Source organism: Malaya genurostris, chromosome 2 (genome assembly GCF_030247185.1).
Source record: "Malaya genurostris strain Urasoe2022 chromosome 2, Malgen_1.1, whole genome shotgun sequence".
NCBI classification, from domain to species: Eukaryota; Metazoa; Arthropoda; class Insecta; order Diptera; family Culicidae; genus Malaya; species Malaya genurostris.
Window position 1 is genome coordinate 235311453 of NC_080571.1, and position 26882 is coordinate 235338334.

General features: G+C 35.4%; 1 protein-coding gene across 6 annotated transcripts in view; it reads right to left on the bottom strand.

The window, feature by feature from the left end:
• The window catches only part of LOC131428201 (serine/threonine-protein phosphatase 6 regulatory ankyrin repeat subunit A), a 169908-nt gene that overhangs the window by 80081 nt on the left and 62945 nt on the right, over positions 1 to 26882 (bottom strand). For 4 of the 6 annotated variants that reach the window (XM_058591938.1, XM_058591945.1, XM_058591944.1 and 1 more), the window contains exon 4: positions 4689 to 4805. In XM_058591938.1, the coding sequence (XP_058447921.1) occupies positions 4689 to 4805 (117 nt within the window). Of the gene's footprint in view, positions 1 to 4688; positions 4806 to 4995; positions 5137 to 14856; positions 14997 to 25973; positions 26606 to 26882 lie in introns of those variants that run through there. The other 2 variants (XM_058591939.1, XM_058591943.1) reach the window with 2 other exon arrangements.

The window sequence follows — 26882 nt, forward strand, 5'->3', positions numbered from 1 at the left end:
TATTCTCTATTCTCTATTCTCTATTCTCTATTCTCTATTCTCTATTCTCTATTCTCTATTCTCTATTCTCTATTCTCTATTCTCTATTCTCTATTCTCTATTCTCTATTCTCTATTCTCTATTCTCTATTCTCTATTCTCTATTCTCTATTCTCTATTCTCTATTCTCTATTCTCTATTCTCTATTCTCTATTCTCTATTCTCTATTCTCTATTCTCTATTCTCTATTCTCTATTCTCTATTCTCTATTCTCTATTCTCTATTCTCTATTCTCTATTCTCTATTCTCTATTCTCTATTCTCTATTCTCTATTCTCTATTCTCTATTCTCTATTCTCTATTCTCTATTCTCTATTCTCTATTCTCTATTCTCTATTCTCTATTCTCTATTCTCTATTCTCTATTCTCTATTCTCTATTCTCTATTCTCTATTCTCTATTCTCTATTCTCTATTCTCTATTCTCTATTCTCTATTCTCTATTCTCTATTCTCTATTCTCTATTCTCTACTCTCTATTCTCTATTCTCTATTCTCTATTCTCTATTCTCTATTCTCTATTCTCTATTCTCTATTCTCTATTCTCTATTCTCTATTCTCTATTCTCTATTCTCTATTCTCTATTCTCTATTCTCTATTCTCTATTCTCTATTCTCTATTCTCTATTCTCTATTCTCTATTCTCTATTCTCTATTCTCTATTCTCTATTCTCTATTCTCTATTCTCTATTCTCTATTCTCTATTCTCTATTCTCTATTCTCTATTCTCTATTCTCTATTCTCTATTCTCTATTCTCTATTCTCTATTCTCTATTCTCTATTCTCTATTCTCTATTCTCTATTCTCTATTCTCTATTCTCTATTCTCTATTCTCTATTCTCTATTCTCTATTCTCTATTCTCTATTCTCTATTCTCTATTCTCTATTCTCTATTCTCTATTCTCTATTCTCTATTCTCTATTCTCTATTCTCTATTCTCTATTCTCTATTCTCTATTCTCTATTCTCTATTCTCTATTCTCTATTCTCTATTCTCTATTCTCTATTCTCTATTCTCTATTCTCTATTCTCTATTCTCTATTCTCTATTCTCTATTCTCTATTCTCTATTCTCTATTCTCTATTCTCTATTCTCTATTCTCTATTCTCTATTCTCTATTCTCTATTCTCTATTCTCTATTCTCTATTCTCTATTCTCTATTCTCTATTCTCTATTCTCTATTCTCTATTCTCTATTCTCTATTCTCTATTCTCTATTCTCTATTCTCTATTCTCTATTCTCTATTCTCTATTCTCTATTCTCTATTCTCTATTCTCTATTCTCTATTCTCTATTCTCTATTCTCTACAACCTTAACCTTTACACGTCTTTTTCTCGAAACCATGTTTTTTTTCAATTCGATTACAGAATATGAAACTGTTTAGCTTTCCGATGATTTGTTTCCAGGAAATGATGACACCAACAAATCGGAACAGTTTGAGCAACTGTTATCAGAGTCGCCATATTGAAAAAATAAAAAAGGTTTTTTTAAGAAGAAATTTTTCAAAAAATACACGTTTTTTTGAGGAACCTGGCCTTAAATCTTATGACATGGGGAATGGGCATAGCGTGATGTGTAAGATCATCGCCTTCCACGTAGTCTACATGGGTTCGATTCCCAACCCCGCACATAGGGTCAGTAAGTTTTTCTGACCCGAGTGGCGAGAGAACTTAAGGTGAAATGTAGCGTCATAAAACCGTCGCACAAAGCATACCAAGAAAAATGGACACATAGAAACAAGAACTTTTTTCAATGATTGAGCGCAGTGGGCTTACCTCTTGTTATATTGGCTTGTAAAAAAGATTGGACGTAATGGATTTTTGAATCCTTCACACTTTGAATAAATGCTAATTCAATCGTTATTGTTAGTGATTACTCTTACACTAGAGCTATAAATCATGAGTAATTATGAATGACTAACATGAGGTTATATATATATGTATTGACCAACTTGCTAACCATGTATATGCGTGTTGTTTTTCAATGTTCATCACATTGTTTGTATCACGATAATACTTGGTTTGTATTTCATTCAGTAGCTTTTCAATGATGAAGATATAGTTTTGCTATAAAAATTGCTACAATCTAAAATAATACCTGTTATACGATATTACACAGCCAGGCTTTATTGTTTCAGCAACATCAATGCATTGAACTCAACAGAATTGGACATTATTAGCATTATAAATGACAGTTACTTAGAAAATAAACAATTTCTTACAATACCCATTTTATTGTGTTCAACTCGTTTTTATTTCAACACAAAACCCAATGCTGCATAAATTTGCGTCATAATTCTATATGTAATTTTTGCTCCCGATATAATGCCACCGAGTCCACCGTGCATTTCTCACACCACCTCAATACGAAACAGCTTACATAAACTTTTCTGCATTTTTTTATTGCTTGCGCGCTAGCAATAAAAAAAATGCAGAAAAGTGTATGTAAACTTTTTCAAATTTCGGTTGTTTCAGCTAAAATTTTATAATTTTGAGTTACATTTTCAGATTCTTTGTGAGAATCTGCTACAAACACTACTTTTCAGCTCTAAAATCATCCCCGTGGAACGGAACAGTTACCGTTTATACATTTCAAAAACCAATTACGACTCGGCAAAGCAAAATTTTAAAATTCTAAGAATATTTAGTTATGATAAATTCGATTTCGAAAACTTAAGTGTTTCTGGTTTTTCGAAAATCGGTCTAGTTTTTGAATAATTGATCAAAAACGCGATTTTCGCATTCCGCTACATTTCACCTTAAGAGCTGAGGCCAGTGTGTTTTAGGGTGTTTTAGAGGGCTATTTTCACGCTTCGAATCTGGTTTTCTCAGAAACGGTGACGAATAGCAAAAACCCAACTGAAAATCTCTTAGAAAATTAGTTTAGAATATTCTGTGAACATTTTAGAATGATTCATTGACTTTAGCGGTCGGGAAAGTCTTTTTTCTGAAGGAAGAATTGCATAGCTGAAAACGCCGTCTTTCAACTTGTTCATTGAATATCTCGCCATCAAAAGCATGGATCTAAAATTTATCCTGACAATGTCTAGATAATTTAATTTAGATGCGATTAGTGCAAGAAAACATATATGTTGTCGTCATAAAAATGAAGTGAATGTTATTTTTATGAAGGTAAGTCGATTTCTATGGCGGCGCCATTTTTCTGGTCTTGTTTCCTGGTAACGTAACGAAACATGAGAAAGAAATAAAATCGGCTCAGGAAGGCTGTCAAACAAGCGGTAGCTTTATTTCATTTTATGTGATGTAGTCAAACATCGAGAGTCACTTTGCACATTTGCGAGCATGGAGGGAAATGTAATACGTAGAGTGAGCCACGTGATTATACGCGATATACTGGCCTCAGCTCATAAGGTTAAAATTCTTCTAATCGAAACAAAAAAAAAATCTTATGGCAGTTTGTCATTTACGATAAAATTTCCTTAGCAGCATAGCAAACAATCTTGGAGACAAAATATTTAAACGGTTCGTTTAATTCAAATTGTAAAGTTTTCAATTCATAATGTCGACTTTCGATTTTACTACATTATCAATGTTCGCACAGTATTTGTAAGAAAACTTTTGATAAGATGCGCTACAAATGTGCCTCATTCAAAGCTAATTTAAAAATCAAGAGTCTCTGGAACATTCAAACTCTTCTCAAGATCAGAAATCTGAAAATATTTCACTAATAGTACTGTTGTTGTACCGTTGAATTCCACTATATCACGTCATTACACTTTCACAAAGTCACTATTTTCACAGTCACTATTTTTCCGAAAGTGTATCAAACGTTATAATACAGATACGTATTTCGGAATGCTATTTGCATCCTTCTTCAGTGTATCGGTTTTATAAGTTTATAACCGATACACTGAAGAAGGATGCAAATAGCATTCCGAAATACGTATCTGTATTATAACGTTTGATACACTTTCGGAAAAATAGTGACTGTGAAAATGGTGACTTTGTGAGAGTGTAGTGACGTGATATAGTGGAATTCAACGGTACAACAACAGTACTATTAGTGAGAACATTCTACTAACGGCTCAAACAGAAATTTAGTGAAAATATTTATTAAGGAAAAGTTTGATTATTTAATAATCAATTAAGATATTCCAATAGGACTACATGGTAACACTTTGACAGCAGAATGGGTTTCGAACTGAAAATTTAGAAAGCAAATTGAATGCTGGTTACGAAATTTAACCTGTTCCAATATTCACTTGACTGTGATTCTCCCAAAATAGGTCACGGGTAGTAACACCTGTCAATTGTGTATTAACCAAACTCCTGCATTCGTTTATTGTTTTTTTTTACGAGTCGGTAACTCGTAGCAACCTTCGAACCACGCTTCAAACAGCAATCCATCGCGAAGACCGAAGCCAATGAAGAAGACCCTCGATAGTGACTGCCGATTTGCCGTACCAGGCACGAAGGCGGGAAACGATAATTCCTTGTTCACAAAGCTAGCCACCATTGCCATTGGGAACTGCCGCAATTGAACTACCACCCGTGCTTCGGCGGCGAAAACATAAATCGATTCTACGGTCGCTGCTTTGCTGCTTCCTGGTTAAACGATCGATCGCTTTATGCTTCCGCCGCTAGATGGAATATTTCTGGATAGAGACTACATAGATTTTCGTTGATAGATACTTACACCGTCAGTCTTTGTTCGGATATCCTTACCGGCTGCAGTTAGTAGTGCCCGTAAAATTGCGGTTGCTGTGCCGGTTTGTCTACTAGCTACCAAATGAACAGCAGTTTGTTGTCGTGACTAATTGGGGAAAAACGAAAAATAAATAAACTGATTAATTATCATGAAAGTACATGTTCATTTGCTTCATCTTTAGAACACAATGCGCACTCAGTTTGATATCATTGTAAAAACATGGCCACGAAAAGTGATTTAAGTTGACAGCAAAGATCCGGTGGCCGAAAATTTCTTGGTTTCTTTCTAAACTTACCGCAGAACTGGCGCCTTCCGGTAAAAGCTCACCCACGAATTGTTCATCTTCAGAAACCAGTTTCTGATAGAACTTGAAGAAGGCATCTTCTTTTGCGAGCTGCTTCTGTTGCTGCTCCTCGACAGCATGTAGAATGGCTTTCTGAAAATTTGTCAGGTTAAAACAGTTCCTTACCCATTCCCTCAGTTTTTTCATTTGTTCCGACCGTGCTGATAAATGCTTGTCGAAATATTGTCACTATTTTTAATGCCAATTATTGATGTTAGATTAAATTCGGGCATGTGGCAGATCCATAATCTTCTCTAATTGATCCTTCCTTTAGTAGAAAAAATTTCTGTTTGAACCTTCACTTTATGACTAAATAGTAAAACCAAAACCGTCAAAACAGAAAAGTTTTCACATCCCATTTGTAAGGGTGACATGCATATACACATTGATTGTTTCAACCAATATTTTTGGCCGTGGTAGTAGTATTCCGATGCAATTATGTTGCACTATGACGATGACGGATTGCATACCGATTGCATTCTTTACTTATCCGTTTGAATAATTAATATAAGGGTTGCTCGGTAAAATTTAATATATATCACAATAGTCATTTCAATACGTCAAATCTGACAGCAGCACCGATTATCTGACTGTTTTGAATTTTGGAAATAGCCTATGCATAAAGCTATAAAGCATAAAGGTTTATTTTAAATAGCTTTTTTTTTTTTTTACAATCTAAAAGAGGTAAGAATATGTTCACACTATAAACACCATAAATAAATGGAGGCACATGGTTGCATACAACGAAGATTTCAAAATTTCAACAAATTTTAACTCAAAAACAAAAAAACGCATCGTTAATTTTTGGATTTGTTATGTAAAACTGTTTCAGCTTTCAGAAAAAAAAATATATAATGAAATAGTGCCCATTGGTCGCAAATCATGAAAACCGTTAAATGCTTCGACAACATATCCAAGAATTAGTGGAATCGGTCGAGTGATTCAAAAGTTATGATTTTAAAAAAAGTGTCTCTTTGGAAGAAAATCGAAAAGAATCGTTTTTTTATCCACCCTAACATAGAAATGGTCACCCTAATGACAAAGTAAAAAAAAAAATATATGGGCCTAATATTTTTCGATAGAGAACGATTCTTCCAAATATTACGAAATTCTGAGCGATCAGTTTCTCATTCGTATCAGTTTCTCATAGAATTGATGTATATTCAATACTGCACTAATATTTCACTATCAGAACGATTTGTTCGGGTTACATACCACATAGTTAGATTAATTATCAGAGAAGGCTCTTGTCGATTGAACTACACAGCAAAAAAAAAGAATTGTAACAATCTCTATGTGATTATATTTCGATGTTGAAAAAACTAGGCGTACTAAACATCTAATGCAAAAATTTTCTGTTTTCAAGAACTATTTCGGTCGAGCTTCGATCTCAAACAAAATTCATGACAGTATATTTTAACCATATGTCACAGGAAATCAACCCTTCAAGATATATTCCTATCCGTGTCAGCCTCCTAAATGTCCCTGACTCAACTTTATTTTTCGATACATCCATGCAGCGCGAAGTGCGTGGAATCCCGGATCATCTACGTTCGACGGAAATCCCAAAAATATTTTCAAGTAAGTTCAGGCATATTGACTCTGAGAAAATGTTTTACACGGACGGATCGCGAATTGAAGAAGCGACAGGGTTTGGTATGTTCAACAATAATGTTTCGGCCTCATTTAGGCTTCAAGAACCTGCATCTGTTTATATAGCAGAGCTAGCAGCAGTTCAATATAGTTTGAGTGTAATCGTCACATTAATTCCAAACCATTATTTCCTCTTCACAGATAGTCTGAGTGCAATTGAAGCCATTCGCTCAAACATGACTGGCAAGACTGAACCGTTTTTCCTGGGCAAAATAAAACAGTGCCTGAACGACATATTGAACAATAATTATCTAATCACTATAGTCTGGGTCCCGGCTCATTGCTCCATTCCTGGCAATGAAAGAGCCGATATTTTAGCCAAACGTGGTGCTATTGAGGGTGAAATTTATGAGAGACCAATTGCTTTCAACGAATTCTATAGCTCGTCTCGCCAAAGAACACTTGCCAGCTGGCAAGCTTCTTGGGATAAAGATGATCTGGGTCGGTGGATGCACTCAATTATTCCGAAAATATCGACAAAGGCATGGTTCAGGGGACTGGATGTGAGTAGAGATTTCATTCGTGTGATGTCTAGACTCATGTCCAATCACTACACGTTAGATGCACATCTCCTTCGAATTGGGCTCTCCGAGACTAATCATTGTGCTTGTGGCGAAGGTTATCGAGATATTGATCATGTCGTTTGGACATGCGTGGAGTATCGTGATGTCAGATCTCAACTAATAAATTCTTTGCGTACCCAAGGTAGACTATCCAATATCCCAGTTCGAGACATTCTTGCTTGTCGTGACCTTTCATACATGAAACTTATTTATCATTTCATAAAGAAAACTGGAGTTTCAATTTAATAAAGGCCCCTTTCAAGACTTAGTTCTGATCTCAGCTGCGTCCATGAGTTCAACCAATAGCTAAATTAGAATAAAAATAATGTAATGATACAAACAAACTCGAAACAGTTTATGAAATTATTAACAAAATGTCTGAAAATAACAAAGCTTATTTTATAATTTATAGAAGTTAATCGTTTGGTTCAAATAATATTTCCGAGTAGATTTCATAATTAATGACGAGTTACCTAAGATGATATTCAAGTAATAAGAGAATATGTTTTAATAAATGCAAAACGTTGTGACTATGTTAGAATTAAATTAGGATAAGAATATTATGTAAAAGTGATGCTACGGCGAAGAAAAACTTATGTAAACTGCCTTAAGAAATAAACGTATTTATGAAAAAAAAAAAAGAACTATTTCAGTTAAATCACACGTTATTACATCGAAACAACGTAAAAATTCATATAACTGAATACTGTATATGATTCTGATTCGAAATTATGGATATTTTCGTGTAATATTACAACCTTTATAACGACACCAAGATTGTTGTAATATAATATCGTAATCGCTGCACATCTGTAGTGAGTAGCAATTTTGATGCAATATCACAAAAGTGTTGGTATCGTTGTAAAGGTTGTAATATTACACGAAAAGATGGATAATTTCCTATCAGAATCGTCTAAGCATTCAGTCAAGCTGATGTTATCTACTCAATTCGTTGTTTCGATGTAATAACGTGTGATTTATCTGCAATATTTCTTGAAAACAGAAAATTATTGCATTCGATATTCAGTACGTCGAATTTTTTCAACATCGAATAATAATGACATAGAAATTGCTACAATTCCTTTTTTACTGTGTACGGATATGTTGATAAAATTAAATCGCGGTGTTTCAGAAGACGTTTATAAGATCGTGACAACTAACGAATCATGGATCTATGGATACACATATGAGGCCGAGGCTGAACTACAGTCGACTGTATGGGCGGCTCAAGACGAGTCAATTCCAACAAAAACTGTTCTCACATGGATTACTTCGATGCAAATGAACGTCAAAAAAACAGACGTATCGGACGTAGAACTTGGCGTAGGATTCGGATTAGTGAAAAGCCACACATTTGTACAAATTTTTCGGTAAAATCAGCATACCTTGAAAACCACTAAAACCTTTTTGTCTTTCTCATATAAAAAGGTTATGCCATTACTGTGAAATCCGTCGCACAGTGGTCCAAAACTGGAAAAAGACGGTCAAAAGTCTGTACTGACTTTCACTGATTTTTAAGAGCTAACGTATCTTCGAAGAAGTTTTGCAAGATCATATTACCCTTCTTTTGAAAGTGGCACCTTAATTTTTGTTAAGGGGTAGTACAAATTTCAAATAAATTTTTTTTTCACAAAAAATGTTTTTCTATCTCATTTTGAAGAAAATGTAAAAAAAAAATACTTTTTGAGATGTATTCACTTTATTTTAAAAACAGTTTTTTTGGATTTATCTACGTAGAATCTACCTTTATTACCTAAGTATTTACTACAAAGTGCGCGTAAACACACATAAACAAGTTCATGCTTGCACGCGTAACTTAAGCAAAGTGTTGTGATTTTTATTTTGTTTATTTTTTGACAATTGACAATATTAGAAAAAATCTAAGTGGAACTCGATGCAATTTTTTATGCATTTTCAAAGTTAGTTTTAAATATTGAAAATCCGAAAAACTATCGAAAGTTCATCACATATTAAAAAATGGAGAAATGTTTTCCAAACAAAATATGAAAAAGTATTGCAAAAGTACAAACCTTTACAAAGACGTGTAAATAAATTGAGTTATCGCGAAGCAACACGTTTTTTAAGACGATATGTTGATCGTGCGACGCTCACTTAGAGATGTGCGAAACAGCTCATACCGGTGAGCAGCTCCGAACCGATCAACTCACTAAAGGGAATAGATTCAATGTATCAGCTCATTAGCTCATTTAGATTAAGCTGAAGGTTTGTTTTAGGCGCCGTTTTTTTGGCGCCATTTTCTTTCATATGGATGATCGAAATCATCCATGCACAAAGAACATAGCTATGCGAACTAACTTGTCTGCGAATTATTATTATGTCATATTTGAGATTATCTGCAAAAGGGGCATCCCTGAATGCACGTTGGAATACTGAGTGAGAGATAAGATTTCTTATTGACAATGGCTCATTCAATCTGTTAAAGAAGGAAAGATACACATTTGTAAAAACGAACAAAAGCTCGTGCACATATTTCTTCTAATTTATAACACACTCTTCAAGAGCCGAAGATCCGTTGAGCTCGTTGCTTGTTTCCACCTTACCAGCAGGGATGTCAGGTCATTTTTTCAAAAATCTGTGATCAAGCCAAAATACAGGAGCAAAATCTGTGCACGTTTCCCCGTTTCCATAATAGCTGATCGGAATCATTTTGGTAAGCAAAAAAAAAAGTCTCACTATTTCCTACCGCTCTGTAACTGTTCGTGCTAAACTGTGATCAATTTCAAAAATATGTGATCGATTTCAGAATCTGTGTAAATCTGTGACCATTTTTAGACATCTGTGAAAATCTGTGCCATTTTTTAAATCTGTGCAAAAGGTTGAAAATCTGTGAAACACAGATTAATCTGTGAACCTGGCATCCCTGCTTTCCAGTGCGGTGAACTGGTGAGCTGCGGTTCTTTTAAAAAGAGCTGTGAGCTATCAGCTCACCTTAAAGATTCGATTCACTGGAATAGCTCAGGAGCGAATTGCCCATCTCTTCGCTCACTGCAAAAGTGAATTACAGAAATAGCAGACGCCCTCCGTTTCTTAACCATTCATGGTTTCAGCATGGCCATAGTGAAAATGAGTCACACGAATAGTACTCAGGATATTCTCATTGGAAAATAAATTGGATAAGGTATATATTTTTCTATAAGTATTGTAGAAGTTTGCTGTATTAAGTTGCATATTTCGCTTCAGTACAAGGTTTCCTACGTAAAAATAGGTAGAATGATGTATAACTTTTCCAGAAAATTGTTCCAAACAAAGTATGTATAAAAAAATAACTTGGAACAAGCTATGATTAAAAACTAGTTTTAAGGGGTTGTCATAATTCAATTACTAAAACTAACTTTGAAAAGTCATAAAAAAGTTCCATCGAGTTCCACTTAAATTTTTTATATAGTATTGAGTATATCTTTTCCTACAAATTTTGTAAAAATCAGCTGCATAAAGTTGCATATTTCGCTTCGGTGTAAGGTTTTATCATTGGTAAAAAAAGGTAAAATGTTGTATAACTTTGCCAGAAAACAACAAACCTATGCACTATCTTCAACAAAAACATGGGATTTTTTATTTTCTTCGATTATTGCAAACAAAGTATGCATAAAGAAATAACTCGAAACAAGTTATGAATAAAAACTGATTTTAAAGGGGTTGCGACCTACACTTTTGGTATATTTGACTAAGTAAATTATTTTCAATAGTTCTAAACCATTGTAGAAGAAAAAAAAATTTCTATCTCTTCAGAAAAAACAGTTATGGTTATATTTTTGTCAAAGTTGGCCATGAACAATTAGGAATAGAATCATTTTACGCGGTATATATTTGTAAATAATTTTCTAAAAGCAACTATATGCATTAAAAGAACGGTTTGGCAGCTACTGATTTATGTCTTCATTGATTCGAACCACTGTGCGTCGAACCGATGCTCGGAGGGCCGTGTACCATATACCATTCGACTCAGTTCGTCGAGTATGCAAAACATCTGTTTGTTAGTGCTGGGGCAGCAAGTTCCTTGAAATATTGTTGGGTCACAAAAAATTATTACTACAGATTATTAAATTTTGCAATATATAAAACATTTTTATAAAGGGAACGAAGAGGTTAGAGCAAATAAAAAGCAACCAAGTAAGCAAGTTTAGTTTCTCTTCCAAATGTTGTGACACGATCACAAACATTTTTCTTACTATTCCAGTAATAGCCAATATTCAAAAGTGGCAAAGTTAACGATTAATAAAGGTAAAGTTAAATCATAAGATATTTCTAGCAAATTTTCAAATATTTATTCCAGTTGTCAAAATATTAGGAGGACATGGGCACTCCAATAAATCTTATGGAAAGACAAAACGTGCTTTGCCCCCCATTGTTACCCGTGTATGTATTTGTGTGTGCGTATGTGTGTACGTAACGTGTTTTTTGCTTTTCTCGGAGATGCCTGAACCGATTTTCGCAAACTTCGATGCAAATGTAAGATCCAAATTTCCACTCTCAATTTACTTACTCACTTTTCTCAGAGATGGTGTGACCGATTTTCACAAATTTAGACTCAAGTTAATGGTCTTGTACAAAATTTCTGAACTGAATTTCTTAAACAAAACTTTTGAATTTGGATCCAACTTCCGGCTCCGGAATTACAGGATTGAAAGTGTTGAACATTTCAAGCAGGCATACAGACCAGCGATGCAAAACACGAAAAATTTAGTTTCTGGGAGCTCAAATCAGTTCCAATCGATAGGCCTTGTCCATTAACGGCCAAACGTATCCATTTCGGTTATATCAGTGCTTGGTTTCCGGTTCCAGAAGCACCGGAAGTAGTGGTCACAATCTATAAAATGGAACGAATACACTAATCGTAGCGATGGCCTCACCAATTTTACAAACTTAGATTCAAACGAAAGGTCTTATGATTACATGCATACCTCCTGAATTTCATCTAGATCTGACTGCCGGTGCCACAATTACAAGGTGATGTGTGTCAAAAAATTCAAACCATTTTTTGAAGCACACCGTTACCTATATGCGCTGGTACGGAAATAGAAAAAAAAAAAACACCGCCTCTACGAACGAAACGCACAGCGTACGGTGTTTGATTTCGTACCTGCGGTAAAGAAAACGAAAACCAACACCGAAGCTCGGTTGGTTTTGGAAACATAAGCAAAGGCACCGAGCTCACATGAGCTTGAGTTTTCAACCGTTTTAAAAAAAAACAGACTCATGGCACAGACATGAATGTTTGTTGCCGGTGTGTGGTGTTCGTTAAGGGCCGGGTAGGGTCTAACACTTTTGAAAAATCATTTATTATTTTCTTTGCAGTTTTGAAAATCCGTGTCCATCGTCATTCAAAAACTATTGCACAATTTTTTTTCAAATTTTGCACACACTTTTTACATGTAATAATAATCAATATTTTTTCTCAAAAAGAATTACAAAATGTTGTACGAATGTTGCGTTTTTTTGTTGCACGATAATTCTGAAAAAAAAATCTCAAAAATGATTATTTTTTTTTTCATTTATACCCTATCAAATCATGATTTAAACTAAAGCTCTCGTTGTCGATGTTAAACGATACCGTGCAATTTCATCCAGATGCAAAATCGCTACGCATCTGTACGTGCTGGTACAGAAGAAGAAAACACCACTGCCTAGCACACAGCGTGCTTTGTTCAATTTTGTATAGCGTGCGGGGTACCACATTTAAATCTATATTAACTTGACATAACTGTTTACAAATTGAAAAGGTGATGGTAGTTTATATCAAACAAGTTTTTGATTTTATCAAAGTTTGAAAAATAAAATCTTAACAGAATCTTCTATTGATGTTTTTGACAATATAAGTAATATGAGAGAGGCATCATTACACCACTAGGTGCATTAAAAAAGGTTTTTCATTCAATTTATTGTTAGTGGATATTGAAAATGAAACAAATTCCTTGAAACTAGTAAGTAAATTCTTCCAGGATAATGAAAGTTAAAAATGTCTAACCTTCATACATAAAGACGACAGAAAAAAGCACGAAATCATTGAAGCAGATTGTAAAACTTTTTGAGCTTGCAGGTGCTAAAAACTTACTGCAACTGCGACAGTCTCCGGATTCCGGTTCCGGAAACAGTTATTCAAAATGTCCGATATAAAAGTTGCAGCGATTTCTCATGTAATGTTAATGAGAATGGCGCCATTACACTACTAGGTAGATTGAAACAGGTTTTTTTTTATAACTATCCCTGATTTCTAATTGTTTATCTCAAAACACATCGAGCCCCTTTGTAAATGGAGGTTTCGGATCATTTACTGAATTTGCTTAATTTTTCATAGTTCTCAAAGGGGAAAAGATATTGAAAAAGAACTGATGAAAAAGCAGATCGAACCTGTTACTTGTCCTATACGGGGTAGTCGTTTTTTCAATTAAACATTGCATGTGAAAACCCCGTCAAAATCAGCCAAATTTAACAAAGCCACATGTTCATCTATGTACAGGAACTGCTGTTTTTGCTTGCGTCAATTCTTTAGATAGATGAAATTAGCCTGTTCACGAAAGTCTTTGACGGAAGCTAAATGAAATGCAAACTTTTACACTCAACCATTTACTATCGTCTTAAACCAGGGCCGCCGAGAGGGATGGACAAAGGCGAGAATCTTCCCGAATTTTGTTTTCATTTTTTTTAATCAAAAAAATGCTAAGATCATTTTTGCAAATTTTTTTGAGAGCTATCGTTCAACAGAATAAATTCAAATGTTTGGCATAAAACAAAGCGTCATTCAAACAACATTTTGTAAAAAAAAGTTTTGTTGAATTTTGTTATAAAAAAACCATTTCAAGAATGTTTTGTAAAATTTGCAAGTCAATCGAAGCAGAACTCTTTAAGCTGTGCGCCGAGCTCTTGTCTCTTCGCACTATGAGATAAGGAATGATAAAGACCCATAGCTTCCGGAGTTGTTCCGATAGGCTTGAAAATTAGACAAAATATTCCTGAAATGTTTTACTATGAGAAAATACAAAGAAACGCATTAAACCCTACCCGCCCCTTTATGATATGTGAATCATTTTGTTTGGTTAATATATTTAAAATTTCTCTTTATTCCCATGACAAATTTTTAAGAAACTTCTCAGGTATGCCAATAACATCACAGTTCCCACGGGCCCGAATTTTTTCTCGAAGTGGATTTCAATTATTGTACCGCAAAGTTTGTAATTTTCCACACGAGATTCCTCATTTAGATCTGTATATCTCGGAGTTGGACTGTATAGTATCTCTAATCCACAATTCAGTTAGAACAGAATATAAACACACAGTTAAACAAACTAATCATACGATGAAACACTAGACTTGTTTGGTGTAACTTGTTTTGAAATATATTATTGTTTTACGGTAGCATAAATAAAACATCAAGTTAAAACTCATTCTATTGTGAGTCGAGATTTTTCTGTTGTTGATTTTGATACGATGATACAGTGACATTATCACATACAATTTTTTCGAATTTGATCCCAGATTTTTCTTAAGCTCGAAAAATTAGAATATTTTAGCTAGTTATTTAACAATAACATAGAACACACCTACTACTCTTAGGACTATCAATATTGATATAACTTACTGCCTAAATCAAACGCAACGAAATCGCACAATCACAGCTGTTACAACTCAACACACGTCAACTGATCTGACACAAACACCTATAACTGAATCTCGAAACACAACGCTTCTCACAAACGGGAGTGCAATCTTCAACGCGATTCTTCAACAACTGAATGTTCTTACCGAAGTTTCGGTTTGATTCGGATCAAAAAGTTTGAAAATCAATTCCACGGCGTTCCAGAGTTACAGTTCCGCTCCGCTTCCGTGCTTACCAAAGATTCCCATTGGAAAAAAACCTGATTCTAGAAAGCCGTTTCTTCCGCTCGGCTCACAATGGTAGCACCTGCTTAACCTGCTCTGCACCGTAGTCATCCCAATTAAGGTGAACTTGTGGTGCAGAACGGGACGAACCGTGCGCGGGAGAAAGGAAGCAATTGTTAGCTTTCCAACTACAGGCAATTCGCACCGGATGAACTGTTTGCTGCAAATCCAGTCAAATATGTTTCAATCAAACTTTGCCTTTGTTTACCTGGTGGACGTATCGCACCCGAGTCGAATCCGGTAATCGCGGGGTGTATAGGAATCAGTGCAATACTGGGCACACACACACACCAGAAAGGTGCTGATTGAAGCTTGAAGCCGAACTGTGCGGGACGATATCCGGTGAAGGATAAATGTTCATGCTATGAGCAAACGATAATTTCTATATTTCAAACGCACGTACATGAATAGGGGAGATCGGGACAAAAAAGGCCATGGGGCGGAAATTGAATGTGTCGATTTTTTCGTCTAGAGTAAAATTTACTAGTTCAAGAATTTTTGGGTTTTAGAATATATTCCTAGGAACAAATCCTTTTTAGTTAGTGGCTTTAGCTATATAAAATGTGCTAAATCAAATGGTTCTAGAGGTTTTTATGATAAATAATTTTTGTTTGTGTTATGTCTTCGAAAAATCGAAACGAAGCGGTGGGGTGAAAAAATCCACTGGACTCAGTCTGAGTTTTGCTGTTAAAATTAAAATATAATGATATTTTTCATTTATGAAACAGATTTAAGATATCAATAAGGCCAAAAAATCTCAATTTCGAACAATATTTGGTCATGTCTGATTGATTCTGCGTCAAAAAGTGACTGGCCATTTTCCTTTCCCACCCATTTTGAAATTTTCTATTTCAAACTTGATGCACTCCGAGCTAGATTGCTCCCGTAGAAGTGGGGATTACGTTTTGTAACAGATGGTTGTAGCTTTCGAACAACATTCCGAGTGAAAATATTATTTTCCACACTACATTTTGCACAAGACCAAAAGTGACCATTTTCGCCCCGGTCTCCCCTACACAGTACACACACGAGAAGAAACGCGATTGTCAGCAAAAGGTGCTTTTGGACATGCAACATGAGAAAGCGTACGTTTGGCGCACTGTCATTGTTCCATTATAAACAACAAAACCATAACGAGAGTTTTCGTTGAAATGGATCAATAGACCCGTCGTACTCCCGCTTAAATGATATTGTTCTTGTGAAATTATTGGTAGAATCTTTTCAATACACAATTTTAGTGCTAAATAATAGTGTTGTCTAACATTTGCTGTACTGTTTCCCATACTTGCTTGCGTGCAATATTTCAGTGCTTAATCTAAGCACATCAAGGGAAAAGTTTATTAAGTTTTGTCTGAATACACAAATTCAAATTAGAATAAAATTTGTGTTGTTATACAGGGTTGCGCAAACGAACCTGACACATTTTTTTCTCCTGTTATACTGGAACCAAACAGGAGAGGGAAAACCCGAACACGGCATCGAAAAGTAGACGAATGCCGGTACCTTTGCATAATACTGTGAAGCTGTGAGTGAAAAATTAATTTAAAACAGGTTCTGTGACAAAAATAAAACCTCCGTGCCACGTCCGAACTGTCCGGACACCAAAGAATGTTGAATGAGTTTAATACGCTCTTGTGAAGTGTCCCGCACGTTCGGGTAGAAACCATTTGCTGCTCCTCGAATAGGCAAGTAAGATTTGCGTTTTATCCGTTGTCGTTGTGCATTTTGTAAAATTATTGTATCTTGGTTTTTTTTGGTAATAACGAATTAATTTATAGTAATGCATTAATTTAGAGTAGATCTTTGAAATGCATAAATTTGGAAGGGAAACAATCGAAACTTGAACCGATAAGGCAAAATAAATGTGTCGTTCTGAGACAAATTGGCCGAGAAGTCATTTTCGAATTCAAACAACACAAATTGATCCCGTTTTTCAATAAAACCAACTAAATTTCAGATATTTAAACATAATGTTATCAGTTTTTTCTGTAAACATAGTTTCAACAGCAGCGTCTGTCAAGCCGTTTTTGTTCCACAGTTGTTTTAAATCATGAACAACCTGGCGCCTCCTCCGTTGTAAATATTGTGGGAACGTATAGTCGCTGAACAGATTGATCACTAAAGACATTGAACATATTTACTAAATTTTCATAAGTCACGTAGGTCGATTTGTGAAAACCGCCCATACGGAAGAAGTCGTCAGAAAGACCGGTTTTCGAAGCGTGGGTTACAAGTTTACAAAATGCAAAGCCCCAAACCGAAATGAAAAGCATAACAGCACTGCGAAAACCTGCATAAAAAAATTGTTCACCAAATCGTGTTGCATTATGATTAACGATGACGAAACTATCGAACTATTTTGTGTCCAAGTCTGAGTTCGATGTTCCGGAGGATGCTTGAAAGAATAATGATCAAAATTTGCGAAATAAGCGCTCCACTCCCAGACCAGTCAACAGTACAGTTTTCGCGAAAGATGGCCTGATCTAGAATCCCGACATAGTTTTTCACAGAGCTGCTGTGTCAAAAGTTGTAAACCAACTAAATTTGCTGGCTTCGCTCAGTTGACACTACTGGGCAATTACGAAGACGGAATCGATCGCAAACATTGTGAAAAATGAACTGGAGTTTAAGGAAAATGGAGTAAAACACTAAGAAATCGGTTGTACAAAATTGGATAAGTTCAGTGAAAATAAAGGTGCGAGCCTACCAAATGAGTGACGAAATCAAACTCAATGAATTTTGTAAATCATAACTCATTAGTTGCTTTTCTATTCTCTGAAAACTTCAAGAAAGTTCACATAATACGTTTAATTTTGGTTAACAATTATGATTGTGCCTTTTTGGGGCTAGGGTACACGTGGAGAGTTATAGTTCTTTTTATCTTCTCCGGACAGAACCAGCCTAGATGCCGTGTGGCATCTCGTGTGGCGGAAAAAAAACTTAACCGAAAATAGATCCACTGGGTTCCTGCTTCCATGTCGTAAAAGGCGACAATTGCAGAAGTTTCTTTTTTGCTTCAGTTATTAGATTTTTTCCACCGTTTAACATTTGACTATTTCACTAAATTATATCTTCATTCAACAAACCGTTTTTGAAAACATTTTATCATCAATTTTTTGACAAAATGATTTTTTTTCTTCTTTCAAGTTATTGTTTGTCTTTCAAGACTATAAGTTGAATAATAACAATCAACATAGATCGGAATATTGAATAAACAGTAGAATATACTTGTTTGTCTGCTGAATCTTTTTTTCGGTAGCCGGCTGCCCAGATCAAACAATATTATCAATTAACCATTTGTCGCTGTAAATTATAAAGTAGAAATGATAAATAATCAAGACGTGCTTGATATCTGTTGATCTTTGTTTAGTTATTAAAAATGATTTGATGTTATTTTTAAGAATAACATATGTCACTAAAGTGTACCAACTATTTTGTCTAAATTCACTCGCATAGCAGGCAATTTCTTTAAAAGAAAATAGGAAAGTTCTTATTCGCTACGTGAAGGTACATAAAATTTTCCATCAATTTTCACGAATAAGAACTGTGAATCAAGACTTCCCGGGACTTCAGTATCGGATATTGTTGTGCCATTTTCATCGAACAAGAATAACTATACAAGAATAATTTTGAAGTAAATCAGATTTTTCTTTCGTTGTTCTGTTTTCTACTAAACTCCGCTACTGTACGACTGAGATCCATTTAATTGTACACTAAATCAGTTTACGTACACGTTTTTTACGTTACCTCTTTTTACGAATCATGTCCCGAATAACTTTTTCTACGAAACAAATCCCAAGTAAGCAGGGTTTGGAATATTCATTCACCGGTGAATGAATATAAAGTTTGCATTGCATTGTGAGCGAACAATTCCACCGCTCACAAGGAGGATGCCTTACCAGCCAAAAAGAACCACACAAACAAAACGCTAGTGGAAGCAATTATATTCCACATATACCTACACCGATGATACAGTGTGATGATATAAGAGTCTTCATGAAACACAGAAGCTGTGAACATAATTCTTTCGTCGCTTTTCTCACAAAATAGTTCATAGCAAGCAAACTATCTTCACGTGTCTAGAAAGTGATGAAGATTATATATTTAGTGTTCGCTAACAGACTGATGATTGGCTCTCCGAATGCAAACGGCTGTTAATGATGACTTTATGACACGAAAACTGTTGCATATGACTTATTTAATTCGTGTCAAGTTAATATAGGGTAAGAATTCTTAGTTATGCTTGAATATTATAAACACAAGTAGCAGGAGCGCAGCACTAGCAATGGAATGTCAATAAACCATCTTGGATTTTGGGATAGATTTCAAACATCGTTTTTCGGTACCTACGCACCAAAACCGTCCCAAAAAATACCAACAATGTAAGGATTTTCAAGGATTATCAATCATCCGGAAGGCGCCATCTTGCATTTTGGAACGACCACGGCTCCTACTCGTCAAATCCATTCCGAAAATATCCACATGATTAGGTTTTACAACATTCACTGCAAACTTTTTTTCTACAAACATAAACTTACAAAGTTGTAGTGGAATTCGCTTCCTGAATATTTTTTTCGCATGTATACCTTTAACAGTGCCCAACAAATTTCAATTGATATAACCAGGGGTCGTTTGAAGGATTCACAAATTCGGTCGAAACAGTGCTGAATTATGATGTTTCAGGTTCATGGGGAGTAGGCACTGCTGCGAACATATCTGAACGTAAACATCCGCAATCATCATATCTGTTATCACACAAGGATTCGAAAGCATTCCTCACTCACAAATTGCTTCTTGCCAAAGCATTGTCTTTTTACCAATTTTTCCATTCAAATCGACTTATTCGGTAACTTTATACACCACCGACCATGTAGGAACGGTCGCCTGAAAGTGGCTTATAATCAATTTTCACGTACACAGATAAAAAGGCGGGTGGGTAATATCAGAGACAAAACTGGAAGTCGTGAATACGAATAAAACTAGCACAATTCCGAATACCAGTTAGTTGATCGATTGTGTGAGTTGTGCAAGCATTCCTCTTCTTCACTACTAGAATTTGAAACGATGCACCTAAAGTAAGGATAAGTGAAATCAAACATTCTAACACGAAGTAATTTTATTAGTTCTTTATAATAAAACAATGGTGGTTCTGAAAAGAACCTTTTATGAAGGCGTTCGTGTTGAAGAGTGACGAGTTGAGTTCGAATTCCGATGGATGCCACCTATATAGCCTAGATATTGTCCCGGGTTGGTGGTTCAATGCATAGGACGCTGGTCTTACAAACCAGTTGTCATATGTTCGAGCCCCGACCTGGAAGGATTTTTAGTATCAGTTGGATGCATAGTACTAGCCATGCAATGTTTCTGTACACTAAGAATCGGCTGCGAAGTCTGTTGAAACAGAAAGACCAAATTCCACAAAAGGAATGTAATGCCAGGACTTTGCTTTACTTTAAGATGCAGCGTTTACAACCGATTATAATCTTTAAATGAAGAAAACATTATTTTGCTGGGTTGATCAAATGATACAATAGGCCTATGATATGAAAAATATGAAGTATATCTACGGCATTCTAAATTGACTTTTCTAGCAAATACGAGATCAATACAAGTGCCTCCATGCGTAGTAGCTTGTGAATGAGCAGGTTTCATATCCAACCTAACATACTTGCTTATGGAATCAATGATATCTGGTTTTGAAGCATCTGTAGTGAAATCCACCACAACTATCATTGGCGTGTTTTTACGAGAATATTAAAATGGGGTGCACTCTGAAATTTTTCAGGAGAAATTAAATTCAGATTAATCTGTATATGTAGCAAATCTTTTTCGCACCCCATATTTCGAAGCAGCATCCATACTAGTATAAAGATTTGTTCTACATCAATACTTTCATTTTCGAATTGCGTGAGAGCGTTGCCCGTCGTAATTGAATGAGTTAACTTTTTTCAAATTCCATTTTGTTGAATTAATTGCTTTTGGTAGAAAATGGAAGAAACTCAATTAATTCCTAATGAAGATCTGTGGGAATGAAAAGTGGCTTGAATTGTTCCGACCAACAGAATCTGCATTAGGATTGGAAATGACTGAGCAGCGCTCCCATGAAGACTGACAACTTCCACTGCACTATGGTCCGAAACGGGAAATTAGCGTGACAAAAATATTTTCACTATTAAATATTAGTTTTTTGTAGTTGATGTCTTCACAAAAGTTGTTTGTAATCAAATGGCGCTCCTTTTGATGAAAAAAGTTACTAGGGTTGTCCTTATTTAGATTGAAATCTGAAATCTATCTTTCTTAATTGAACTCAAAAATGATTTTGTTGTACAATAAAATTGTAGGAAATTTTATTGCAAGCAACTTTGCTCAAAACAGCACCTCTCTAGCTCTTCATTTGATCGAATTACATCAATTTTCCCGAGTAAAAGTAGGGTGGCTCCTGAAAAATCACTTTTTTTGATCTAACTTTTTTATGAAACGTTCCACCGAAAAGTTGTCTTTAGAGGGGTAGTTGAACTAATGATTGCGCACAATTTTGCAGAACCAAGCTTTTTCATATGAGCTACCAGTAAAAAGTTATGATTGTTTTTTCATCAAAAACTAGTCATGCTTCAAATATCAATATTCATTAGATGCCAGATCGATAAAAATGTATCCTATGCGGTTCCTGAAAGGTCATTATATAAGTAAAAATCCAAGAGAAAATTGGAAGGGTGTTATTTTTTTAACTTATTTAAATTAGTTTTGAAAATACCTTTCAAAAACTCAAAAACATTGCATAACTCTTAAACGCCTTAACGTATCAACATACTTTCTTCAGCAAAATAATAGTATCAAATTAGTTCTACAAATGTTCCATACATTGTTCTTTCGAGAAATTAGACACACAAAAACTACAGCCGAAAATAGATTTTATATAAGTCAAAGCACTTTCTGAAACCCAAGAAAATCATTAGTTTGTTAAAATGAGTAGAATGTATTTATTCGAACCAAAACTCATTGTGCGTCGTTTTCTGGCTTTAACAGACTATTCGGTACACAAGTGGATGAGAAAGAAGGGCGAGTAGCATAGGCGTCTTGGCACGATGTGAATAAAAATATTTGCAGTTTACTAACTTGCCCCAGCTTGTTGGAATGGTTGTCGTGATCATGAAAATTTCTGTTCATAAATTTATCATGGCCAACTAGTTCGGAATAACCATATTACACAGTATCTCTAATCCTCATTTGCTCAAACTCAATTGAAGAAGTTATATTAATAATAAATGAATCAAAATTGTTCTGCAATCTATTTTCGGCTGTAGTTTTTGTGTGTCTCATTTCTAGAAAAGACAATGTATGGAATATTTGTAGAACTAGTTTGGTACTATTATTTTGCTGAAGAAAGTATGTTACGTGAAAGCGTTTACGAGTTATGCAATATTTTTGAGATTTTTGAAGGTATTTTTAAGACTAATTTAAATAAGTTAAAAAAATAACACCCATCCAATTTTCTCTTGAATTTTTACTAATATAATTTTTATCGATCTGGCATCTAATGAATATTGATATTTGAAGCATGACTAGTTTTTGATGAAAAAACAATCATAACTTTTTACTGGTAGCTCATATGAAAAAGCTTGGTTCTGCAAAATTGTGCGCAATCATTAGTTCAACAACTCTTCTAAAGACAACTTTTCGGTGGAACGTTTCATAAAAAAGTTAGAACAAAAAAAGTGATTTTTCAGGAGCCACTCTACTTTTACTCGGGAAAATTGATGTAATTTGATCAAATGAAGAGCTAGAGAGGTGCTGTTTTGAGCAAAGTTGCTTGCAATAAAATTTCCTACAATTTTATTGTACAACAAAATCATTTTTGAGTTCAATTAAGAAAGATAGATTTCAGATTTCAATCTAAATAAGGACAACCCTAGTAACTTTTTTCATCAAAAGGAGCGCCATTTGATTACAAACAACTTTTGTGAAGACATCAACTACAAAAAACTAATATTTAATAGTGAAAACATTTTTGTCACGCTAATTTCCCGTTTCGGACCACTGTGCACTGGTTGGCTTTCGGTATGTTTTTACTGTGTGCCCAGCTGCGACTGTTCGGCACTCACTTCATTCCTAAGGCGTGAGGTCTGCGATGTTGCTCTCCCGTATGTTTCGCTTCGACAACCGTTGCTCAGAAAATGATGGGAAAAAGTTGAATGTTCATATTTTATACCGATGCAGTTGTACAGCAGCAGATATTTTGTTCTCTTCCTCAGAACGCGTTCTGATTGGCTGGAGCTGACATGGGTCAAATCAGAACGGTTTTTCAATAGAGTACTATTGAATCACTTTAATGTTGATGCAATACACGTTCAAATTGAAAAATTTCGAATCTATTGGTAGTTAGATTATATAAATCCTTCTACACAATCACTGAACTATGCGTTTTCAAAATACGAGAAAGGCAAACACGCGTCACGAGCTTTCCTCTTTGATACTTGTTGATACCATACATTTCAGAAAAGTTTAATTCTGAATTACTTGAGATTATTTATTAATTTATTTATTTATTTATTTATTTGGAGCAGGGAAAAGTTCACTGGAGTTGGTACTTATTAAGAATCTCTCTCCAGTAGGCATAAAACCTCCTCATCTTTTGTACCAACAGATAATCACATCCAAATGATAAATTAATTAATTATAATAAAATACAAGATACACTTGCAAACTAACATAATATACTTAGAACTCACAAACTTGAATACAAACATACGAATTATAAGTAATGTCATTCTTAGATCAAGTTTTCAAAAAATACTATAAATGAGCGTCTTAAAGTAGTACGAGACAGAATAAAATCAAAAATAGTATAACAACGATTAAATATACGAATCATGCTTGATACAGGTTCGTTCTTCGCATAATTCGTTCAAGCAAACTGGGGGACAATAAAAGAGTTATTCCGGAGAGTTCTACGTCTGATATTTATATCGAGTTGTCCGAGAAGGCTGGAGCAGTCGATGTTTCCCAGAATTAACTCGGTAACAAACATTGCTTTCGAAACATTGCGTCGATCATTAAGCAACTCAAGTCCAATGAGATTACATCTAAGTTCGTATCTGGGAAGGTCTCTCCAAGGCAGCTGACGTAAGGCAAAACGGACGAATTTATGCTGCACAGCTTCAATGCGTTGAGCCCCGTTATGGTAATAAGGTGACCACACAACTGCAGAAAACTCGAGAACAGAGCGAACCAGGGCAATATATCATACTTTCCAGCAGTGTATGTTACTGAATGATTTCGTCATTCGGAAGATGAATCCGAGTTGTTTGGATGCCTTAGAAACGATATATGATATATGATAGCAAAAAGTTAATTTGCTATTAAGTAGGACTCCTAGATCTTTAATGCAGCTTACTCTATTTAGCTCGGTCCCAAGAATCGAATGGTTGAAAATGATCGGTTTTTTTTTGCGACTGAACGTTATGATAGAACACTTTGAAGCATTTAGTACCATCCTGTTGACCTGACATTAATTTCCGAAAATATAAAGTTGTTGTTGGAGAAATTTAGCATCGCTTTGGCTATCAATTTTTAAAAAGAGTTTAAAGTCGTCTGCATACGAGAGCTTCAAGCACTTCAGGGAAAGATTAACGTCGTTGATGTAAAGCAGGAACAGAAGAGGACCAGGGTGACTACCTTGTGGCACACCAGAGGTAATGGAAAACGAATTAGAAACAGTGTCACCAATTTTTACCGACATTTTGCGGTCAACGAGATATGACTTTATCCAGTCTAGAAATCTACCATGGAATCCAAGGCGGTTGAGTTTCGCTAGAGCGATATCATGATTGATCTTGTCGAAAGCAGCTGATAAATCGGTATAGATAGAGTCAGTTTGATGACCCTTCTCCATCTCAGAAATGATGTGCGATGTGTAACAAACGAGATTTGTATTTGTTGAATGCTTGGGAACGAATCCATGTTGGTCGGTCGATATGTACTGTGAGCTACAACGGTGCATGAAATCCATGACAATCAGCTCAAATAATTTTGAAGGTGCACTTAATGACGCAATACCACGATAGTTAAAGATTATATGTTTATCACCTTTTTTGTGAACGGGGAATAAAAGCGAGGTTTTCCAGATGTATGGAAATATGTCTGACGACAGCGAGCTATTGAAAACGTTGGCCAATGGAGTTGCGATACTGGGAGCACATTTTTTTAGCACAGTTGACGGGATACATTTAAGACGTTTGCAAGCTTGCACGCACCGACAGATGGAAAGTAAGGTACATTATGTCATACAACTGCAAATTATATAAAAAAATTATGATCATATTTCCGATGGCATGCAGAAAAAATTATGTTGATACGTTAGATGCAACAAGAGATATTCACGGTAAAAAACTTATCACTCTCTCAGAGGGTAAATTTTGAAAAGGTGCCCCAAGTAAAGTAAGTCTTATTGACGACAAAATAATACCAAATAATTCCAGCACCCACTAAACCTTGGCTTTGTTTCTCACAATGGTTAGGCATATATTGAAAAACAACATTCCCATCTAAACCTTCTTCACCTCTCCCATGTGCAAGTTAATGTGCGGAGCATGTCAATTTCGCCATCAATCCGACAATCAAACTGCATAGCGTTTTTTTTTTCGATTAATTCGCACAACGGCTACTACCAAAAAAACTGCACTGACATTGACATCCAGGCTGGCATAATTGTTTGAACTGAAAAGCTACAACACAAACAATCATTTCATCAACACGATCGGTTCTATGCGGCCAATGAAGAACGGAATTAATTTGTTTTCCGCCACGACACCTCACCTTGATCTTCCAACCCTTCGTGAGAGACATACCCCGCCGCTGTATAATCCGAGCTAGATAGTAAATGAGTCCTTGTGCATATCGCGAACAATGTTTACAACGTAAAACGGCTGGTCCCAAAAGCACTTCTACCAGCCATTCAAGGCAAAGCATTAGTGCTGTTTCTGCGATCGGCACTGCAATTGTGGTTCAACTCGATTTCGAGTGCTTTCCGCCTTGTTTTGCTTGCACATTCAGCAATAGGCCGTTATACCGAAAAAAAATTGAGAACAATTTCACGTTACAACACTACCGTACTGACACTGACATCTCTCGGTAAAACCATTGACACTGAAATACTATTTTGCTCCGTTACCAATAGATAGCGCTGGTGTGGCACAGTAACTCGTTTACTAAAAATGTTCACTGATTTTTCGTCACTTTAGCAAACTACGGTCAGCATTCATGGTCATCATAATTGTTGTAATCCATTAGAAATAGATTCCAGTTTCGAAAGAGGCTTCTTTACGGGACATCAATCGACGGAACTCCAACGAGCAACGAGAATTATATAATCCACAAAAAAAAGCACTGTGACATCACTTCAACTCGACAGTAAAGAAAACAGTAACCGAACAGAAACTTTGCAAAGAAACAATATCCGGAAGCGACAGCAGCACGTCTACGATTGAGAAAAGCAAAACTTCTACTAAAACAAACAGGAGCGTCCCATCTTTCGTCAGTGCACTAAACACATCCCACCGAAATATGAAATTTTGCAGCGCGATTGCAGGAGAATCACAACTCAATGAGGCGGCGGTGGCTTCAACCAAATAAAACAAAACTATCGAACAAATTTTTGCAGCACGCCGGCCGCTATCTCGGCCTTGGTATTGGTGCACCGGTTTGAGCGCAATAACATTGGGAAAA